Source organism: Varroa jacobsoni, unplaced genomic scaffold (assembly GCF_002532875.2).
Source record: "Varroa jacobsoni isolate VJ856 unplaced genomic scaffold, vjacob_1.0 scaffold_472, whole genome shotgun sequence".
Lineage (NCBI taxonomy): Eukaryota > Metazoa > Arthropoda > Arachnida > Mesostigmata > Varroidae > Varroa > Varroa jacobsoni.
In genome coordinates, this window is record NW_019213374.1 from 59,740 (window position 1) to 77,531 (window position 17,792).

The 17,792-nt window shown below is 39.3% G+C and overlaps 4 protein-coding genes and 1 long non-coding RNA gene across 6 annotated transcripts in view; 1 reads left to right on the plus strand and 4 right to left on the minus strand.

The window, feature by feature from the left end:
- Nucleotides 1-324, minus strand: part of LOC147753459 (uncharacterized) — a 2,415-nt gene extending 2,091 nt beyond the window's left edge. Inside the window, exon 1 of the long non-coding RNA XR_015311186.1 lies at nucleotides 206-324. This is a non-coding gene — a long non-coding RNA (uncharacterized LOC147753459). The remainder of the gene's footprint in view (nucleotides 1-205) is intronic.
- LOC111260755 (uncharacterized) overlaps nucleotides 1-3,031 on the plus strand; it is a 3,567-nt gene extending 536 nt beyond the window's left edge. Inside the window, exon 2 of the mRNA XM_022833741.2 lies at nucleotides 192-3,031. Within this exon, the coding sequence (XP_022689476.2) occupies nucleotides 192-577 (386 nt within the window). The 3' untranslated portion in view covers nucleotides 578-3,031. The remainder of the gene's footprint in view (nucleotides 1-191) is intronic.
- Nucleotides 1,475-9,368, minus strand: LOC111260743 (uncharacterized). 2 transcript variants are annotated; one of them, XM_022833714.2, is made up of 3 exons: nucleotides 9,278-9,368; nucleotides 3,405-4,399; nucleotides 1,475-3,213 (listed from the first exon to the last, which is right to left on the minus strand). In XM_022833714.2, exons 2-3 carry the CDS (start codon nucleotides 4,204-4,206, stop codon nucleotides 3,143-3,145), a joined length of 873 nt encoding a protein of 290 aa, XP_022689449.1. In that variant the 5' UTR covers nucleotides 4,207-4,399; nucleotides 9,278-9,368; the 3' UTR covers nucleotides 1,475-3,142. The 2 variants fall into 2 exon arrangements, with proteins under 2 accessions (XP_022689449.1, XP_022689448.1); XM_022833713.2 differs by having other exon boundaries at nucleotides 8,760-9,336.
- A 260-nt stretch (nucleotides 9,369-9,628) lies between these two features.
- On the minus strand, nucleotides 9,629-17,763 carry ENGase (cytosolic endo-beta-N-acetylglucosaminidase). Its single transcript, XM_022833711.1, has 7 exons — nucleotides 17,569-17,763; nucleotides 13,576-13,798; nucleotides 13,080-13,258; nucleotides 12,587-12,726; nucleotides 11,708-11,907; nucleotides 11,111-11,231; nucleotides 9,629-10,821 (listed from the first exon to the last, which is right to left on the minus strand). Exons 1-7 carry the CDS (start codon nucleotides 17,675-17,677, stop codon nucleotides 10,648-10,650), a joined length of 1,146 nt encoding a protein of 381 aa, XP_022689446.1. The 5' UTR covers nucleotides 17,678-17,763; the 3' UTR covers nucleotides 9,629-10,647.
- Nucleotides 14,894-17,550, minus strand: Ankle2 (ankyrin repeat and LEM domain-containing protein 2). The gene has a single exon (XM_022833710.2). The coding sequence runs from the start codon at nucleotides 17,260-17,262 to the stop codon at nucleotides 15,592-15,594; it is 1,671 nt and encodes a 556-aa protein (XP_022689445.1). The 5' UTR covers nucleotides 17,263-17,550; the 3' UTR covers nucleotides 14,894-15,591.
- Nucleotides 17,764-17,792: the final 29 nt, after the last annotated feature.

A 17,792-nucleotide genomic window follows, 5' to 3' on the forward strand; every position in this document is an offset into this window, starting at 1 on the left:
ATATAAAATATCGCTATTTTTGTCTACTAATGTTTTATAAAATCAAGAGTATTTAACGAATCGAAAGGTTCGGGAGCCTGCAAAATATCCTGCCATATTTTATCTGTTCTCTTACGTGATATTATGCCGATTGCTATCCTTGTATCGCTCGAAACGTTACGAATTTGCATAACTTTTGATGTTTTCTTTAGGAGAGAAACCTCACCGATGCGTCGTCTGCGGAAAGGCATTCTCGCAGAGCTCCAATCTTATCACCCACACAAGGAAGCACTCCGGATTCAAGCCGTTTGCCTGCTTCTTCTGTGGTATGGCATTTCAACGTAAGGTGGAACTGCGTCGACATACCGAGGCTGCACACATGTTTCTCCAGATGCACTCTCAGTTTCCGTCGGTACAGAGCGGTGTGAGTAACCATACGCAGCAGGTACTGCCGATGCAGACAAGCGTTTGCAAGGCACTCCCGACCATTGGTCAGTCTCAGGCTCAATCAATGTCTCGGCCTCCGCAAACCTCAAAGACCACTCTGACCTCAACGGGCTGGATGACGTTACTGCCCTGTAATACCTACGATGCTTAACACAAGCCGCTACTTGAGTGCGTTAAACGGGATGCGCGCATCGCATATACATATATCAATCCTTGTATCTCGAGTGATAAACCTAAACGATGCATTACGTAGTCACAGTAGTGCTTGCTTGCGAGAGTTAGGAAGACGGAGGTACATTTCAATGATGGGCTGCATTCTATCGCATTCCGTCGGTACAGTTGTACTTTGTTGAAGTAATCATAAATCATTCACGATTAAGGACGTAATATTTGGCTGAGCTTAGTTACTGCTTTTAGCTTAGTTCGATAAATGTCTGTTCGTATCTGTTTTATAGACCATGAGGGGCTGGGCGCTGGCAGACTGTTCAGTACTTTCTTTGGGTCAAATACTATTGCTGTAATGTTATACGTATTAGTTATCTACGATTAAACATATTGTCACCATCTGTAGAACTGTCCAGTATTTAATCATATGGCGACGAACGTATGCCAAATCACATCATGGAATTTACTATAATCATCATTATTAAAGGAACAATAGGACAGTCAGTGTTTATGGTACATTTTATCATTGCGGACGCTTTAAATACCGAAATTAACGTAACAAGCATGAGAGATAACTGCTTTTTAAAATTGCTATAGTAATGAGGAAAAGACACAGCGTGTACGGGAATTTCGAAACAAAGCATTTCTAGGAAGAATGGTTGTAATATCATTGGCTAAAGTTACCTTTTCTTCAAAATATTAAGCAGACTAAGAAGACAGATGTTACTAGATGGTGTTAGTAGATTGAACTACGTTCGGATAGGCGACACGATTATAGCTAATAAAACGAAATTCTAAAGAGTTTCTTCATTTAATTGCTGGCTGGAATGGAATAAATAGAGCATCTTTATTTTAACACGCTCATAAGAAGAATACCGAGAAAAAAATTCATATGCATAACATTGTCTATTTATTTGCTTATTTCCTAAAACGGCCTACGCATATAATGCGGTAACTGTATTATGTAAATTTGGAAGGCATTTTATCAGTATCACAGTTGTTTATTCTAGTAATAACCACTATTACAGGCCGTCGACTTGACTCTGACGGTGGGCTAACCGAACACAAATCCTATAGAATTGGGCCGCAAAATATCCTGCGCTGCAACCCTATACAGATTCGCCAGTCACCTTCTCATGTCAAGTAGCAAGTGTTAATGATTTGGTCCTGGTATTTTCTTTAGTGTAATAAAAAGCAGATTATTGAAGGAACAGGCCTCGCTCCTTTTTAACACCTAATAGAATAGATCTAAGTAAACCAGTTCAGTCGCTTTGGTAATGGGTGTCAACCCAAGCTCGGGGCTGATATTTATATAATAAAAATATTTGACTGAAACGTAATTGAGAAAATATGCAGCTCTCATCCGGTTCGTTTGAATGCATAAATATCACCTTATATTGTTTGTATGCTATCAAAATATACTTCGAATTTTTTCAGTGTAACATAAGCCTACTTTCATTAAAATCCTAGCTTGACTTCTACATTTTTGCAGTGGTAGTGTCATTTATTGCTTCAAGTACGATACACAACCTGTAATTATTTTCATTAAACAAATTAATTACAACTAAACGATGTATGCTAGGATCAAAACTTGAACCTACACGTTTTGAGGTAAAATCCTTCTAGACAAGTGAAAGATTTGCCTACATTAATACAAGAAATGAATTACAATATCAGCGTACTATATACAGTGTAAGGCGGAAGTTTCGTAACAGTTTGAAAAGCTCCGCTTCGCAGTTTGAGGGTCTTGATTTCACTTTTTTTTTACTTACGCCCATTTTCACTCATTTACATTTATTATGTACCGTTTTTTCAAATCAAGGAAAAATTGAGCTTGTTTCTTAGCATAACTGAATCTATCATTAGTGTTTACTATATAGCCAACCGGATGCTTAAAATATGCTTATATGTATCTACAGTTAGCCTCTATACAGATAAGCATTCGTGCGCAAAATCATAACAAAAAAATAATTTTGGGATGTCTTAATGGCAAAAGTAAGTTGTTATAAAGCTTCGTTAACATACTGATGCTATCACTTAGAGCATTTTTACAAACAATTAATTGTTTCACACGCAAAACTTGCTGCAATTCTATCAAAGATTTGCAGTATTCTTACTCTTGCAAAGTAGAGCAAGTTGTATGTTTTATTGTTTTATATTTATTTATTATTAACAGTACACATTGTAATACGGTGCCAATGTCAAGGTAGAATTTTACCTAAGGATCGAAAATATTTGGTTGTGTAAAAAAGTTTCTATTTTGTTATGTATCAGATGAGTTGACTTGTGTTGTGTGTCGTGTTCTCTGTACGAGAGTACTTGTTGCTTTGAAATTTTCCGGCATCATCCATGCTGTTGATTAGAAGCAATCGCCTTCATGGATTGATGCTATCTTTTGTTTTCTGGCAAAAAGTTTTTCTTACTTTCAGCTTTTTGCCAGCATGACCCGCTTCACCAAGCCAGCGGAAAACGATGGCTGGATCGTAGAAGTACAGGGCAGTGGGAGAGAGAGAGAGAGCTAATGGTTTATCCACAGAACACTGAGAACCCATTACAAGCTGGCGTATTCTGATTCGTCTATGAACCGGGCGAGCTGAAGAGCCACGTACGATGGATCAAGGTCTGAAGTATACATAATGGTATAATGTTTAAGCAAAGCAGATTTAAATTAAATGATGGCTAAATTGGATGGTGGAAGACGTTCGTATCACGTATGAGTGGTGCATTAAAGTCAATAACATTTAAATATCTCATTGGTTCATGCATGCATATATTAATTATAGTTTTTTTTTCCGCTTAATCACAGCACTTACCGCTTACAGGACAAGCTTTAGGTCGTCCATAGTCAGGTGCAAACGTTCGCTGAAGTGCGTTGGCCATTTCTCGCGGCACTCGAGGGACTGATGAGGGCCCAGCTGTTACAGATGACTTTTGACAGCTCACAGCCAGTGGCCTAGTTGCAACTGGACCATTAATCGTTTTGAGAGCACTGGCCACATGTGTTGGAGCCTGTGGTCCTAGTGAGAAACTTTGAGAGACCTTAGTAAACAATGACAACTTTGACTGCTTCTCTGCATGTTCGTAATGAACTTCTTGTGGCAACAACACTGGCTTCACTTGCTTAGCTACAACCGGAGCAAATCTGACGTGCTTTAAGGATTTTCGAACGGGTCCCCCGTAATTCTCTGTCACATTTTCGCCGCTATCCACTATTTGAGGACTTTGTTTATTTGGCTTAAATTGCAGAATGACAAAGTTTCGTTGATGTGGCGGTGTGGTCATCGCTCCTGCTGTTACTGGAGCGCTTTCCGCTTCCATCGCTTTCAGGGCTTCGTCTATTGGGACCACTTTCGGAGGACATGTCTGAGTATTTTGCACAATACGTGTTATCCTAACAGCGGGCACTCCTCCGAGAGTGTTCGTTATATTTACTTGTTGTGCAGACTTATGTGGTATAGGGACATCCACTACTATTTGCTTTTTATTGAAAGACGTCGTAGAGCGTCTATAATTACTATCGATGGCTATATAACGCCTATTCTTCACAGTCGGGACGGTCTGGACCGGGAGATGAGCCGGCTTCGGCTGCATTGCAGTTTGCGTGGTGACAGACATCTATATATACATATACTCTACTATATTTAAAGATATATGAAGTTCCACCGTTTCTATTTAAAGTAGTGAAGTATAACGCGAACAATCTGGAGACGGCGGGCTCTCATCTGGGAAAAAGATGAGAGTGTCAGTGAACCCGAACTCTACAAAATATCTCTATCTGTTGCGGCAGTAGCGCGTGCATATGTTTGGCCTGAAACAAAGATACAAATCATCAAGTTTTAGCCTAGTTTAGTTTACAAGCACTTTTTAGTAAAGATAAAAGGATTAGTGAAACAGAGTGAAAAGATGCAATTGAAATGTGATGAAGTCTGGCGTTGCTTAGGGTTTCATCTTGCAACCACGTTGGTACTCAGTGCTGAACAATTATGTGGAACTCGATATTGTTGTTTCCTAGCGCGCATAATCTAAGCTCTTATAATAGATTTCTTCTACATATTTTTTTTAATTTTGAAGATAAAAATTTGTTTTTCTATTAAATTTGTAGTCAATATTTCCTCGTCGACCCAAGCTTACTTAACAAAAATTATTAAAATATATCTTGCCGTATTCTAATCTATTACTATATTAACTTTTATACGTTTAAAGATATAACATAATTTTACTCAAAAAATAACTTGAATATATGGCCGCCACAGTTAAAATGCTTACACCACTTACAGCTTTGATCACTTACAATATTCACAAACAAATTTAAGGTTTTTAACATGATAACAACACTGTATACTAACGAAGTACAAGACTGAGTACTGATCGCTTGAGGAATCTTATTCCTCAATTTTAATCTGAATAACATAATTTTAAGCTGGTATAACACAGCTACAGGAAGCGCGCGCTTTGAGCTTCATAATACGAATTGTTGAATATAATATGTAAACTGCCTATGTATATCCTCTAGAAAGCGCTAATGTTTCAACAAATGCCCAACCGTATAACTCTATAAGCTCGTTGAAATTCATTTGCATTTTCTAGTGCATAGCACAGAAGTCAGCCACCGTCGGAAGATGCAGAAAGTTCAGCTGTTCGATAAGATGGCACGTAATCTATATATTTTTACATCTAAGTGGAGTTTTCGCACCTAAAAAAAAGTACGCTCAAAGCGTTTGTCTGTTCAGGTAAAAAGCGCACCGAATTTACAAATCAATAAGTTAGTTTAAAAACTCAAGTGAGAAACTAAGGCATGCATAGATAACACAGGAATGCAGAGGGAAAAAAAATAAGCAGTTCTCACGGTAATCGTTGTAGAAAACGACGTAACTAATCAGAACAGTCAAGCGTGATACCTTAACTCGGTATGGTTTTTCATAATTCGTAGGACAGACCGATCCTTAGCACAGCACAGCTAGCGAAGGGAGTTACGAATACTTCGGCCTCTCGAAGTACCCCTCTCCACAATAGCATAATGTTTAGTAACTAGGAAGCGATAAAGGGGCCGGAAGCCAAGTTGACCTCACATATGCTGGCGACAAGGGCGCCATACACAGATGGCCGACAGAGCTTAAACGAACGAAAGAAATAGAGTAATCATAAAATAGAGCAGAAAAAAAGAGTTTTTCCATAATTTACGATAGTTCCGTGTTTGTTAAACGTATTTCATGGACATACATGGACAAGGCTTGTTTTTGACAAGCCCAAAATCTATCGAGCTTTGAAATTTTTATTGTACTGAAACCACAACTATGAATCTTGCGGTTGCCTGCGTTTGTGCTTCAGTTTTGAATTGTTAATTTGCTAATGGCTAGGAATATAGTAGCAACCTCAGTACTTCAACACAGAAGTCAACAAAGGCATCGAGTGTTTTTCGTTAGCGGAAAAAGACTAGGATAAAATCGCACCTGTATGTCTAGTAGACACATGATAAGATTTTATGCATGCTGCTCGTTAATTCGCTCATGCCATTAATACATCAACAATATAGGTATGATCCACATCTGGTCTTTCATTTACATGTGATAGTTGTGTTATCGAGAAATGTGCCTCTTTTAGATTGCATGTTTTGTGCAAATGCACGTATTGTCGAAAAAATTGATCACTGGTTGTAAATAATTGAGTATGACCGCTTACCATTTGCTTGCACCGCTGGTTGTTACATAAATGATTCTTTTCTCCAAAATGTTGGCCGTTCCTTATTAAGAGCGATTAGCTATAACTGGAAGTAGTGTGTTATCTTTTATTTATATATTAATCTGGTAATGGCTCATAAACTTGTCCGCCCAGTCTCGGAAGGACCTCGACTCACAGCAATTGTATCAAATATTCACAGGCGCGATGGAGTTCCCGTCCTTATATTATTCGTGTCTGCCGTTGACATCAATACTAATTGTAGTTCTCATCTTAGGCTATTAAAAAACACATATTTAGGTATAGAAAGATACACATTTCGTCCTGAAAATGCATTACATACAAATTAGCTATACACAAAGCCTCTATCTTATGGATTCAATTACATAGATACAGCTTCGCGCAGTTATCGTAAAACTGAATTCTCTGGCCGTAGTAATGAACGTACCTACCTGCTCGAATTAGACTCTCTGTCAGGCGCAAAAAAGTCTTTCCAGGGTCTTCCCGACTCCAACGTTATGTGTTGTCGTAAGTTGAGCCTCAGTTTTTCCTTCCATAAAGAAATGCCTTTGACCTCGCCTTTCAGTATTGCTACAAACATAGTCAGAGGAAATCTTCAACTCCTTCAACAAACCTAAATAATAAACGTTTGGAGTCTAACACTTGCTCTTTTGCATTGACATTGCTTCAGGCGGCTTACCCCTTGCAGCACGCAACAAAGTGTTTCCCTGCTCCTGTTTTCGAACTTAAACCACTTTCTTAGCTTAGTAAGTAAACACGCAACGATTTCATAAATGATTTTCATTATCTGCCAATGCTGAGATTTGAAGCAGCGATCGCCTACATGCCCATATTCACACTTAGTACAACGAAGTACTCAGAGAGCTGCTTAATAGTCATGCTGACCCGGGATTATGACCGATGTACAATCATTTGCCCATTGTTATCGTTTACGTATGTCTAGCATAGCCCAAATAGAAAACCTTGTGTCCTGATGCTTTCGTTCTTCATACCCCAAGGTCAAACGGTAGAACCTTAGCAAAGTCAGTCTCGCATAGCAAACACTACATAAATGAGTCTGTAATGAGAACATACTGTAAAAAAGAGAGCGTGAGACAACTGCGTCTATTCTTTGGCAGTTGTTGTACTTTAAAGTTGTAGTGTAAATCTTATACGATATTTAGCGGTGAAGATATATTACAAATACTTAATAGAAGTCAAATGAACGGGATTGACATCAGTTGAAATTCCAATTCTGTATGAAAAGATCACAGCGCCAGCCAATCGCACTTGAATCAGATGATCTTGTACATGACAAGACCAACATGGCGATCCTAGGATATGTAGTTATGTTTTCGAATACGCTAAGAAACTCCGACAAGAGTTATTTATTTGTTTAGAAAAAAAATTGCGTGACGTTAGAAAGCCCCCAAATTTGTCTAAGTATCTAAAATATATTCTTAAACACCGAAACGTCAGATGTACGATTCTCAAAATTTTGTATGACAGATTTTATCATGATTAGCGAAGCTTAATTCCAGTCTTAATGGGTTAAGGTGTCTTAGCACATGAAATATGACTAAGAAGGAATTGGCCTGAGAAGAGAAGACTTCTGGATTTACTATGGACATTGCCATCAGACTGAGCTCGCAGGGATTCGAAAATAGCATGCCTGATTAATTGCTGGACACGTCGGGTGATCCCAAATTCGCTAGTAGATACCCACAAAGAAACAAAAAGTATTAGTGGATTATTCATTGTCTAAAATAATCAGCTAAAATCTTATACCATGCGTAATCGTTCTGCTCAACAAAAATCTAGAGATCGAAAAACTTTTCAACCGCTTTTCACGTAGAGGCATCGCTGAAAGGAGCGTGTGAACAAATTGCTGCTAACACGTAGGCTTGATAACTGTTCAAAATGCCTGTCCTGAGCCTCCTTCGTAAAATAGAATCGATCTGGATATGCAAAATTAACAATTGGTTGACGTGGAGTTCATCTAAAAGAAAGTGAGCGAACAGTGTCATAACGCGGTTCGGCTACTTCTGGAGAATTTGCAGGTTCTAAGGCTGATCTGACTTCCCCTCACGAAATAAAACTCGGTCGAACCTAGCTTACTAGGTGTACTGTAGCGCGTAGTAAAGAATTCAGTGTCAAAGAATTTGTCACTTCAGACGATAGGGCCTTCTGAATACCCTTAATTTGGCCAAACAATTAGGTTTCCTCAAGATAAGTTTTATCCTTAAAGCTTAAGCTTTAAGCTCATGCTATTCCCCGTGACACTTCAGGACCTTGAAAATGCACCAGTACAAGGATATGTTCTGCTAGTGCACATACTTACCAATTACAACTGTAATAAATCTATAATTGTCAACCATAGCTCCTATTACTATTAAATTACAATTCCCAAAACCGAAATAATACGTAGCCGTCTTGCTACTTCAGCACAAATGCAAAACGACAATATCAAATGTGTGAGGTGTTTTCCTTACCTGAAGGCCACATTCACCCTAAATGGACTATCACTCTCCAGACGTGTAAATGATTTCCCGTAATAGGCTAATAAGTGACGTATTTGCCTGCTACTCATAGAGACACATTACTGGTCTAGATTCGAACCTAGGCATAGACCGACAGACTTCAGTTCATATTGAGAACCACCCATCTGCCTGATGGAATGTTTGACGGCAACACCGCACGTAAAAGTCGCAACACTAAGATACGTAAATGAACGGGTTCAAACGGCTTTTGTCGGAGATGACTCGATCAAAAATCCTTTCAAATTCTTGTTTGTCAAAGCTGTTCCAATTTTCAAATCTAAAAATCGCGCCGACAACTGTTAATGCCATCCAACTATTGGATAGACCTACGATAAGGTTCGCCTTGCGGGTTCACAATACAAGTCGCAAATAACTTGTTTACCTTGTTGTCAATGCGCCAGAATTCTCTCAGAACACGTCCAGCGCTAACTCAATTCAGAACTAACAAGAATTTACTGGAACAAACTTACTGAATAGGGAGGCGAAGATGCCAGGTATCGACTTAGGTTTTTACAACAAGCCTATTCTGACCAGATGCTTCTTTTGCTGCGTTATGTCATGCTGTGCATACATTTCAACATTTGATTCGTCAAAGAGGCGATTTTCATTTGGCGTCACGTGCATCTGTTAATCATGAGGTTGTTGGTGTCCACCATACCATCTGATTGATGGCCATGACCCTATTACTCGTTTTGCTCTCAGGTAAATTTAGCTTGATGCTAATTTACGTGCAGATACATTCGAGGGCGCTAATAAAATGCAAAAAAATACCTGCCACGAATAGAGAGATATTTATTTGCTCTAAATGAACAGATGCTATCTAAAGGTACATCAACACTTCATTAAAGCCTATGTGTTTCGCCTCCTGCTGTCTAATATAAAATGAAAATATCACATATACAATACAGAATGTCCGGCCTTAGTTTTCGGCATTGTGATACTACAAAGCATATATATGGCATTACTAAGTAAGACAAATGTTCAGTTTACTCAGTTCGAATTCAGATGCTGTCATTTATTGTACAGCAGCATAGGGCTAGCATATATATATCAACAACTTGGCGGAAATGATTTATCTCAGTCTCTCTGTCAAGTTCGAAACGCTCATATTTTTAACCAGATACTAGTGATGAAAAATAAAACAGGTTTATAGAGCACTTGATTATATTATGTATATATCATTCGATCAGGTCAGGGCATTCTCTCTATCTACATTTATAAATTATAATCAAAATATCTTTACCATGCACTCGAAAAAAATAAAAGTACTTTTGAAATACTTAGAATAAGGGGAGTGCACTGATCACCTAAAATGAACTTGCGTAAAGCAGCCATCATTAAGGCGACTAATGAATAACCATCGGAATAATATTGGGCTCAAATGAAGCTAACTGATACTTAGTTTTCAAATATATGGAAGATACCAAAGAATCTTACTTTATTGACAATATAGATAAGTGCGCGCTGGCGGACTTAAACAAGCGATGTCTTGGACTCAACGTCGACATACCCCTTTCACTAACTGAGCTGCTGCCATAAACTGAGTGAAGTTAGGCTCAAGTGTACTTCAAGCAATACAGGATAGAGTAGATTAGATTCAGGCGACTTTGTTTTTAAATAAATCATTATTTTTTTTCAACTTTGACGTATCGTACACGTAGCTAATTTATAAAACGCTAGTAATTGTGGTAGCCACAGTATCACGACTTATGAGCACCGTCTGCATAGTTCAGCAATGGGCTAAAGTGAAATTTTCAGTAACGTTCGCAAAGTATAAAGATATAATGTAAATTACATGTATCGTCAAGAACCTGACGCTGCCTGAAGCGTTTTGACTCAATTAAAGAATTCTCTGTTTTTCTTCTACCGACGTGCTTTCCTTTAAAGCCGGCATCTTGTCCCAAAATCGCTTCTGGTTCACAGTAAATTCCTCCACGTCGTTACATTCGAGCACCCAACCCGGAGCAAATATTGCAACTGAACACGACGAGCTGGACAGAATCTCTTGTGCCACCTTGAACAAACACCAAATTTAAAATTTGAAGAAATATACATATTAGTTTCAAGACATCAATTATGATGTGACAGCTCGTCCACACTAAGTTAGCGTTCTTAACTTGGACCCTTCAGGACATAGTGGTAAACTGCATGGAAAGAATTTGCCTGGTTTGCTGCAGGATTATTATTATCGTCATTAGTACTTTGAAAAAATTCACATGCAACAATGCGGTCTTATGGTAATGGATACTAGGATTATTATATTATGCTAGAGTTCTACACTCACGACACGCACGTAAGCTCACCTTTGGTGAGTTGAATCCAGCTTCGTAAGGTGTTTTACGACCAAACACATCGACTCCGACGTACACGTCGTTAGCTCTATCGCCAGCCAGAGCTTCACTGCGCTTAACTTGATCTTTAGTCCTGTTACGTGGCAAAAGATTAGAGAAATTAACCTATGTCTAAATGAAGCCAACTTACACAATCATTGTACGGACGGACATAATTTGGAAAACGACGAATACACAGTGGAGTTATTGAATAACACTTTCCAGATGCACTAAGACAACAATAGGAATTGTTGTCTTAGTGCATAAAGTAAAGAATTCTCGACCAAGAAATATGGCGGTTGATCTTTTCAGGATTACCCTGACACTAATGTGACCATACACAACGAACAGGCAAAAAGCGATTCCATGTGTGCACCTTGTACAAACCAAAAAGCGCACACGCTACTGTTGCCGCAGGTACGATCGAAGAAGGTCTAGCAGTTTTCGTTTAGACGGTAACAACGACAGGTGAAATAGACCGCGTCGCCAAGTTTAATGATCACAATGACTAAGTTAGTAGAGTTCGAAGGAAAAAGAAAATATTTAAATTGTCTTCTTCGCTGTTCTTACCATCCATAATTAAGGAAGATACCGTCGCAGACATCGAAGAATGGCTTGTTCTCCTTCACGAGCTCATCGTGGTATGTGATTTTTCCCGATGTTGTCACAGAGTCATACCAGATAACCAGGCTTCCTGGTCTGGCTTGAATCAATTGTTCACGCACTTCACGCACAAGGTGAATCAAGGGTTCTACTTGTTTCTGATTGATCTGTTTATACAACATCCGTAGGAAAAGAAAAAGGTCATAGTAATTTATCTGTCTACCGTACACCATTAGTTTATTTATAGGCGTGTTGCAAGAGATGTCTACTTTCTTACGTAGTTGATTCTCACTTGTACGGCAGGCCTCGATACAGTTGCACCAGGTCACGGCAGCGGGGACAATCTTGAGGAACCAAGTACGGGAAGAAGTTCCCGCTACCGTAGCTTTTTCTACTATTCGGATATATTACGGGAGTATCGAAGGCTGTCTACACTCAGCTAAGCCACGCTAAATTTCGTTGACACGTTACTACCATTCTGTCATGCGGTCACCATAAAATAAAGCCTCCTAGTATCAACAAAACGAACAATCTACCAATAAAAGGGAAAGAGGAGTAGTACTACACAAGCGAGCAGCTTTACGTTTCAAAACATCGATGAAGAGAAAAAAAATCGGGTTGCCTATATGATTATCCTGAAAATCGGACTAGTCGACAGCCATTTACTCAAAGACCGAGAAAGATGAGCTTATTTTCAATTGGCTATAATTTATTTTCTCGAATATTTAATGATGGACCCAGAGAATATAACAACAGTGAAGGCCACACAAACTATTTTCTTAACCTACAGCCTAAATCTTCTGAAAGATATCGATTTGTTTTAAGAAGTAAACGCTTAAGACTTACATCAACTTCTATATTAAAAAGCCAACCGTCGAAATTGGTTTCTAAACAGACTTCTACGAGACCCTTGATTATTCTTGGAAGATTATTGGGCGCAAGCAATTCGTCAACAATTTTCGGTTTCCACTCAATGATGAATGTGCCTAAAAGCAATAAAGATCACAAATCTAGAAATTGTGCTAAATAAGTCTGTACATAATAGGCTTTAATGTGCGTAATGCACAGCGTATACAATGACTTTCCCAAACGTTTTATATTATTTACAAGTACAACTTAGATAGAACACATTTTTTAACTATATGCCACATAGTTCTTGCTCGTAATACACTATTAGATCTGACAAACGAGCTTCCGGCAATTTGTGGTCGCCGGGGGCAAACAGTATAGTGATGCGTACTACATACGGGTTCGTATTTAGCCATTCCCTTTTATATATATATATATATAGACATGTGTGTGTGTGTGGTATCTAACAAACTCCTCGAAAATGACTAACCAAGTATCTTGACGCCATTTGCGTGTGCCTGTTTGATCCATGAACAGGGTGGGATCGTAACTAAGTTGTGCGAAAAGTAAACAAACACATCAATTTTGTCCCAGTATTCAAATCGGTAGTCAAGAGAAGCGCAATAGTTCGGTAGATCGGTGACTTCTGATGCATCATCAAAATGGTGTCTGCGACAAATACACGAACGAGTTTAGATTAAAAAAAAAAAAAGGAAAAAGAAAAATAAGGTATTTTCAGCAGGTATAGATCATCTTTTACGTCAGAAGATGTTTAACACAATCTACGATACGGCTTAATCCAACCAATTTGCTAGTCTGTTCTGTTAACAGATCATTTTTTTTTCTATTTATACATTCTCTTATATATTATACATACATATTTGGATTCAAGGTTGCTTCATAAGCATCTTAGTGGGTAAACATGATTCATCAGTTAAAAAAGTATTTGACAGTAATCATGATGTATGTAAATAAAATATACAAACTTGTCTAGTAGATAGCCTCCTTTGAAGTCATGGCAGAGTAACACCCGGGAACGACTCGGGAGTTTCTCGTGAATGCTTCGCAGTGGGTTGCTGGTACAGCGACAGCACAACGACTTGAAGTCGAATAACTCTTTCAAGTCGCCCAGTGGTCGGCACTCTTTAATGGTGGAACCATGTAAGACATTAACGCTCATAACTGTCGAATTTTCGTACTGGACTGAAACTTACATAACAGAGAGAAACAATCACAAGAACATAACCTAGTTCATATTTCTTGGGACAGCGTCTTTTAAGGTCATTCCTTTGCAAAAAAGAATTTATCTATTTTGAAGTGAATACCACTCGTACTGAGTAAAATAATCGAAATCAAGTAATGAGAAGGCGCTAGCTGAGCACCCTGGCAAACCGGGTTTATACCCCGGGTTTTAAGCCGTCAAAAGCGGAACATTCTTTGGGGAATGGAGTCCCTGACCCACGCAAATCGAATTACTTTAAACGAGCTCGGCAGATGCCAAAGAATTTAACTCTTGCCATCTGAATGATACTCGGAAAATGGCAGAAATGCACATGACTATGAAATATATCGTTGAATAATATCTTATCATTAAAATAGCCGCGATAATAGTCTGTTGTACTGATCAATCTGATCTTTGATATTCATAAAGTGGGAGCTTTGATTTGGCTTACGACACATTCGTAACATTAAAAGTAACCATCCCGGACCAAATGTGCAAGGGTAATATTTATCGGCAAAAGTCGTCTGTAATATATGAGCAACATCTACCAAAATTAGTTGATTTTGCTATCACCTTAATGTAACCTCTGCCACACGTATTTATCCTAATATTATGGCAATAATTTATCATTTAGCAGGAGGCATCGGTGTATTTTGATGAAGCTGCCTGCTTTGTTGGGTGCAAATGTCAATAAACTGTCACAAAGGGGCCTTGTTATAAGATACGATGTACCATGCGTCTGTCTTCTGAGATTACTTCTTCACATCTTAATTGGTTTGCAAATCTACGAGATAATCGGTAGACAGAAGTAAACATGTGTAACTAGAAACTTCGCTATATTGAAAAGTAACACTATTCATAGGCATGCGTACAACTCTCTCGACGAGATTATCACAAATGTTCTTACAACATGCCCAGAAATATATCTTGTACCGTTACTTTAAACTCTTGAAGCTTAATGCGATATAAAAAAAATTGAATTACACACACATACATAATGTTTGCCTGACTGTATCGATTATCTCAATTTTCTATAACACTAATTATAAACATGTATTTGTCTGACCATAGAGTACAGTAGGTTGAAAATAACTATAATTTATTTGCATAGAATTTAATCAAACCTAACATTTTGCACCATTTATTACCATTCGAACATCTTTCCTGCCAGGCTTCTCGTAATAAATATACAGCCCTTTATAAAAAAAGACTTCCGCAATTTGCGTACCGCATAACATACCGATAAACATCGTTTCGCGACGCTTGATCTTTTCCATTCTCTAATGTCCATAAAATGTTATGTAGCGTTCTGCAAACACAACGATCTTCCATGGTCTTGAACGAGTCTCATATTTTTTGGGAGATTCGTATTTTGCTGGAAGTTTCAGGAACGCAGTAATATTGCTAAGAGGCTTAATAAAAGGAACTGACATCATTTTAGTTATATATATGCAGCTAAACGTGAATCAGTAGTCACGATTTGTTTAAGCGGACTTGTCATTAACGGAAGGCCAACATTATGAAACTTTGTTGCTCATTAAATTAAGTCTGCAAATAATAATTAAGAATAATTATATACACCTTGGTGTATTTGTATGTTACGCAATACACAAATTTCGGAAGTATGATATATATAAATTGCTGAATTATATATAACAATTCGTGGAAATTAACAACAATCTCCGTCGTCTACCGTATACAAGTGTATATAAGTGTACACATATAACAAGCGGCGTAACAATCTTGTTTATCCCACACAAAATATCTGGCTGACTTGCATTCACTGGTCGTTATTAGTATAGCGACTCATGAGATTAATGATACAGTCGGCATCATCACCCGCTCCTTTTTCACGGTGCTGGCACAAGTACTTTATTGGTGTTTTCCATGTCCGCATTTCATCCCGTGTGTATCGCTTCATGTTGTCAGTCCATTGACCAATAAATGGCATTTGAGCCCTGTCAATTCCGTGTAAGATCGGTTCAAGTGCGGACCACACATGATAATCTGTTTTCGTAGCTCGCTCGCCCATTACGAACCTTACTTCAGCTGTATCATATTGCCTTTTTAAATACTTCTCAAATGCTTTTAACCCTTCCGAGGAAGCCAGATCCACGTCACAATCGAGGAAGTCCCATCGCTCCTTCCACGGCACCCCATATCGTCTGGCGACTTGACGTACAACACTTTCAAGTCCTTTCTCAGCATCTGTTCGCCGGATCTGCATCTCCGTGGGTCGTAGACGAGTACTTGTTAGCTCAGCCATTACTTCGGAGGCTACCGGCGACGTGACGGGCCCCACAATAGCAGAAACCCGCTTGCCAGAGCGTGGAGTACGCGTCTGCGGTGAGTAGAGCATCGAGTCTAGTTGCTTGGGTGTCACAGGCGCCCCCACCCGAGGTAAACAGTCGCCATCCTCGTCACGCAATATAGGTATTACAAATCGTTCCTCAAAAAGTGATTTAATCTTTCTAACCAGAGCAGGCTGCTTGCCTGCTCGTTCACAAATAATTTCTTGCGCCTCCAGTCCTTCACCATTTTTTACCGACCGGTCGCATTCTGCTTGATCCAGAAGCAGCCGAACGCACTCTACTGAGCCGAATTTACAGGCAAAATGCAGTGGAGTCTCACTTGTTCGTGTCTTGTCCGGCATGTTCAAATACAAATCGATCAAAAATGCCATGCGGCTTTCGGTCGCCTTATCGGTGTCGTTCGGATACATCATCTTCATAAAGGACTTGGAGCGTAACGTATGAACGACAAGGGACAACATATCAGGCCGGTCAGCCTTTGCGGCGATGTGAAATGCGTTGTAGCGACATCCCTCCTGAAGAACAGTTGGTGTGTCTCCGCTCCCTATGAGAAATCTGGGATTGGAACTAATTATAGCGTGCACCTCTTTTGTCGTTCCAGTTTCAATGGTCTTGCGTAGCTTAACGGTTTCTTGAGACTTCGGCATTCTCCAGCCAATCGACTCTCGGTTATTTTTCATTTGCGTCAGGATGTCCTTGCTTCCATCTGAGACCGTAGCAGTGAAAAGGTGACTTGAAAAAGTTTCGGCCTCTGTCGTGTCCGCTACCTGTTTCCATCGTGGGCTCGCTGATTTGTTTTTCTTACAAAATTCGATAGCATCTACCAGATTCTCAAAAATCATAAGAGATTTGTCAGCATCACTATAAACCGTATCTTGCGCCGTTAGTGCGGCCGGCAAAGGGGGTAAGGCCACCGCGACCAAATGATTCGAACGCGACCTGGACTTCTCGAACTTGATGGTAGCACGACTCTGATGGGCTCCACGATCCTGTGCATCACATCGAGGTTTTTCACCTCCCGTCGCCAAATGATCACCGTTGCATAGTTTAACATCCGAGCGTGTTTCGGAACGAAGTAAAAATCCGATGAAACTATCTAAATACTTCTCAAACAATGGGAACATAAAAAACAGCGGCATATTTCGCGTCTGTGGATGTTTCTTAAAATTTTTCACCGCGCCAGATTTAGGTCAAACAGTTTATGACAGTATGACAAAACGCCACAGAATTAGCATGATACGGTGGCCTGCAAACGGTAACTGCAACCACTACCAACGTCAACCAAATGATGATGCTATCCTGTTTGGCTGCCCGCAAATATAAAAGATATCACTATACAGGCTTACATCTTGTTAATTAGCGACATAGCAATACGTAACACACACACACACACAACAACAACAACACAATATTTTTTTACGCGTCACACGGTTTTTGTAACTTACTGGAATGGCTTTTCCTTTGTCGCCTTGACAAAAATAGGTGCCGACAGGTGATAACGCCTGAGTACCTGATACATACAATGTCCATAGGCGGCCCTGTACACCTAATCATAGCGTATTTGAATTTCGCGCCGTTCGATTTCTCAATCCGGACTAATCACACGGTTCATTGTTCCAGCTCGATATATACGTACAAGCTGTCCATTCAACACTGTAGAAAAGGTCGG

Bases quoted from the DNA above. Each gene is read 5' to 3' on its own strand.
- ENGase (XM_022833711.1), bottom strand. From the start codon at position 17,677: ATGATTAGGTGTACAGGGCCGCCTATGGACATTGTATGTATCAGGTAC. The intron at 13,259-13,575 runs GTTTGTATATTT...TATTTGTCGCAG, and splicing joins GGAGGCTATCTACTAGACAA to ACACCATTTTGATGATGCAT. The intron at 12,727-13,079 runs GTTAGTCATTTT...TATTGCTTTTAG, and splicing joins AAATGGCGTCAAGATACTTG to GCACATTCATCATTGAGTGG.
- LOC111260743 (XM_022833714.2), bottom strand. From the start codon at position 4,206: ATGTCTGTCACCACGCAAACTGCAATGCAGCCGAAGCCGGCTCATCTC. The intron at 3,214-3,404 runs GTAAGTGCTGTG...TGTATACTTCAG, and splicing joins TAAAGCTTGTCCTGTAAGCG to ACCTTGATCCATCGTACGTG.
- Ankle2 (XM_022833710.2), bottom strand. From the start codon at position 17,262: ATGCCGCTGTTTTTTATGTTCCCATTGTTTGAGAAGTATTTAGATAGT.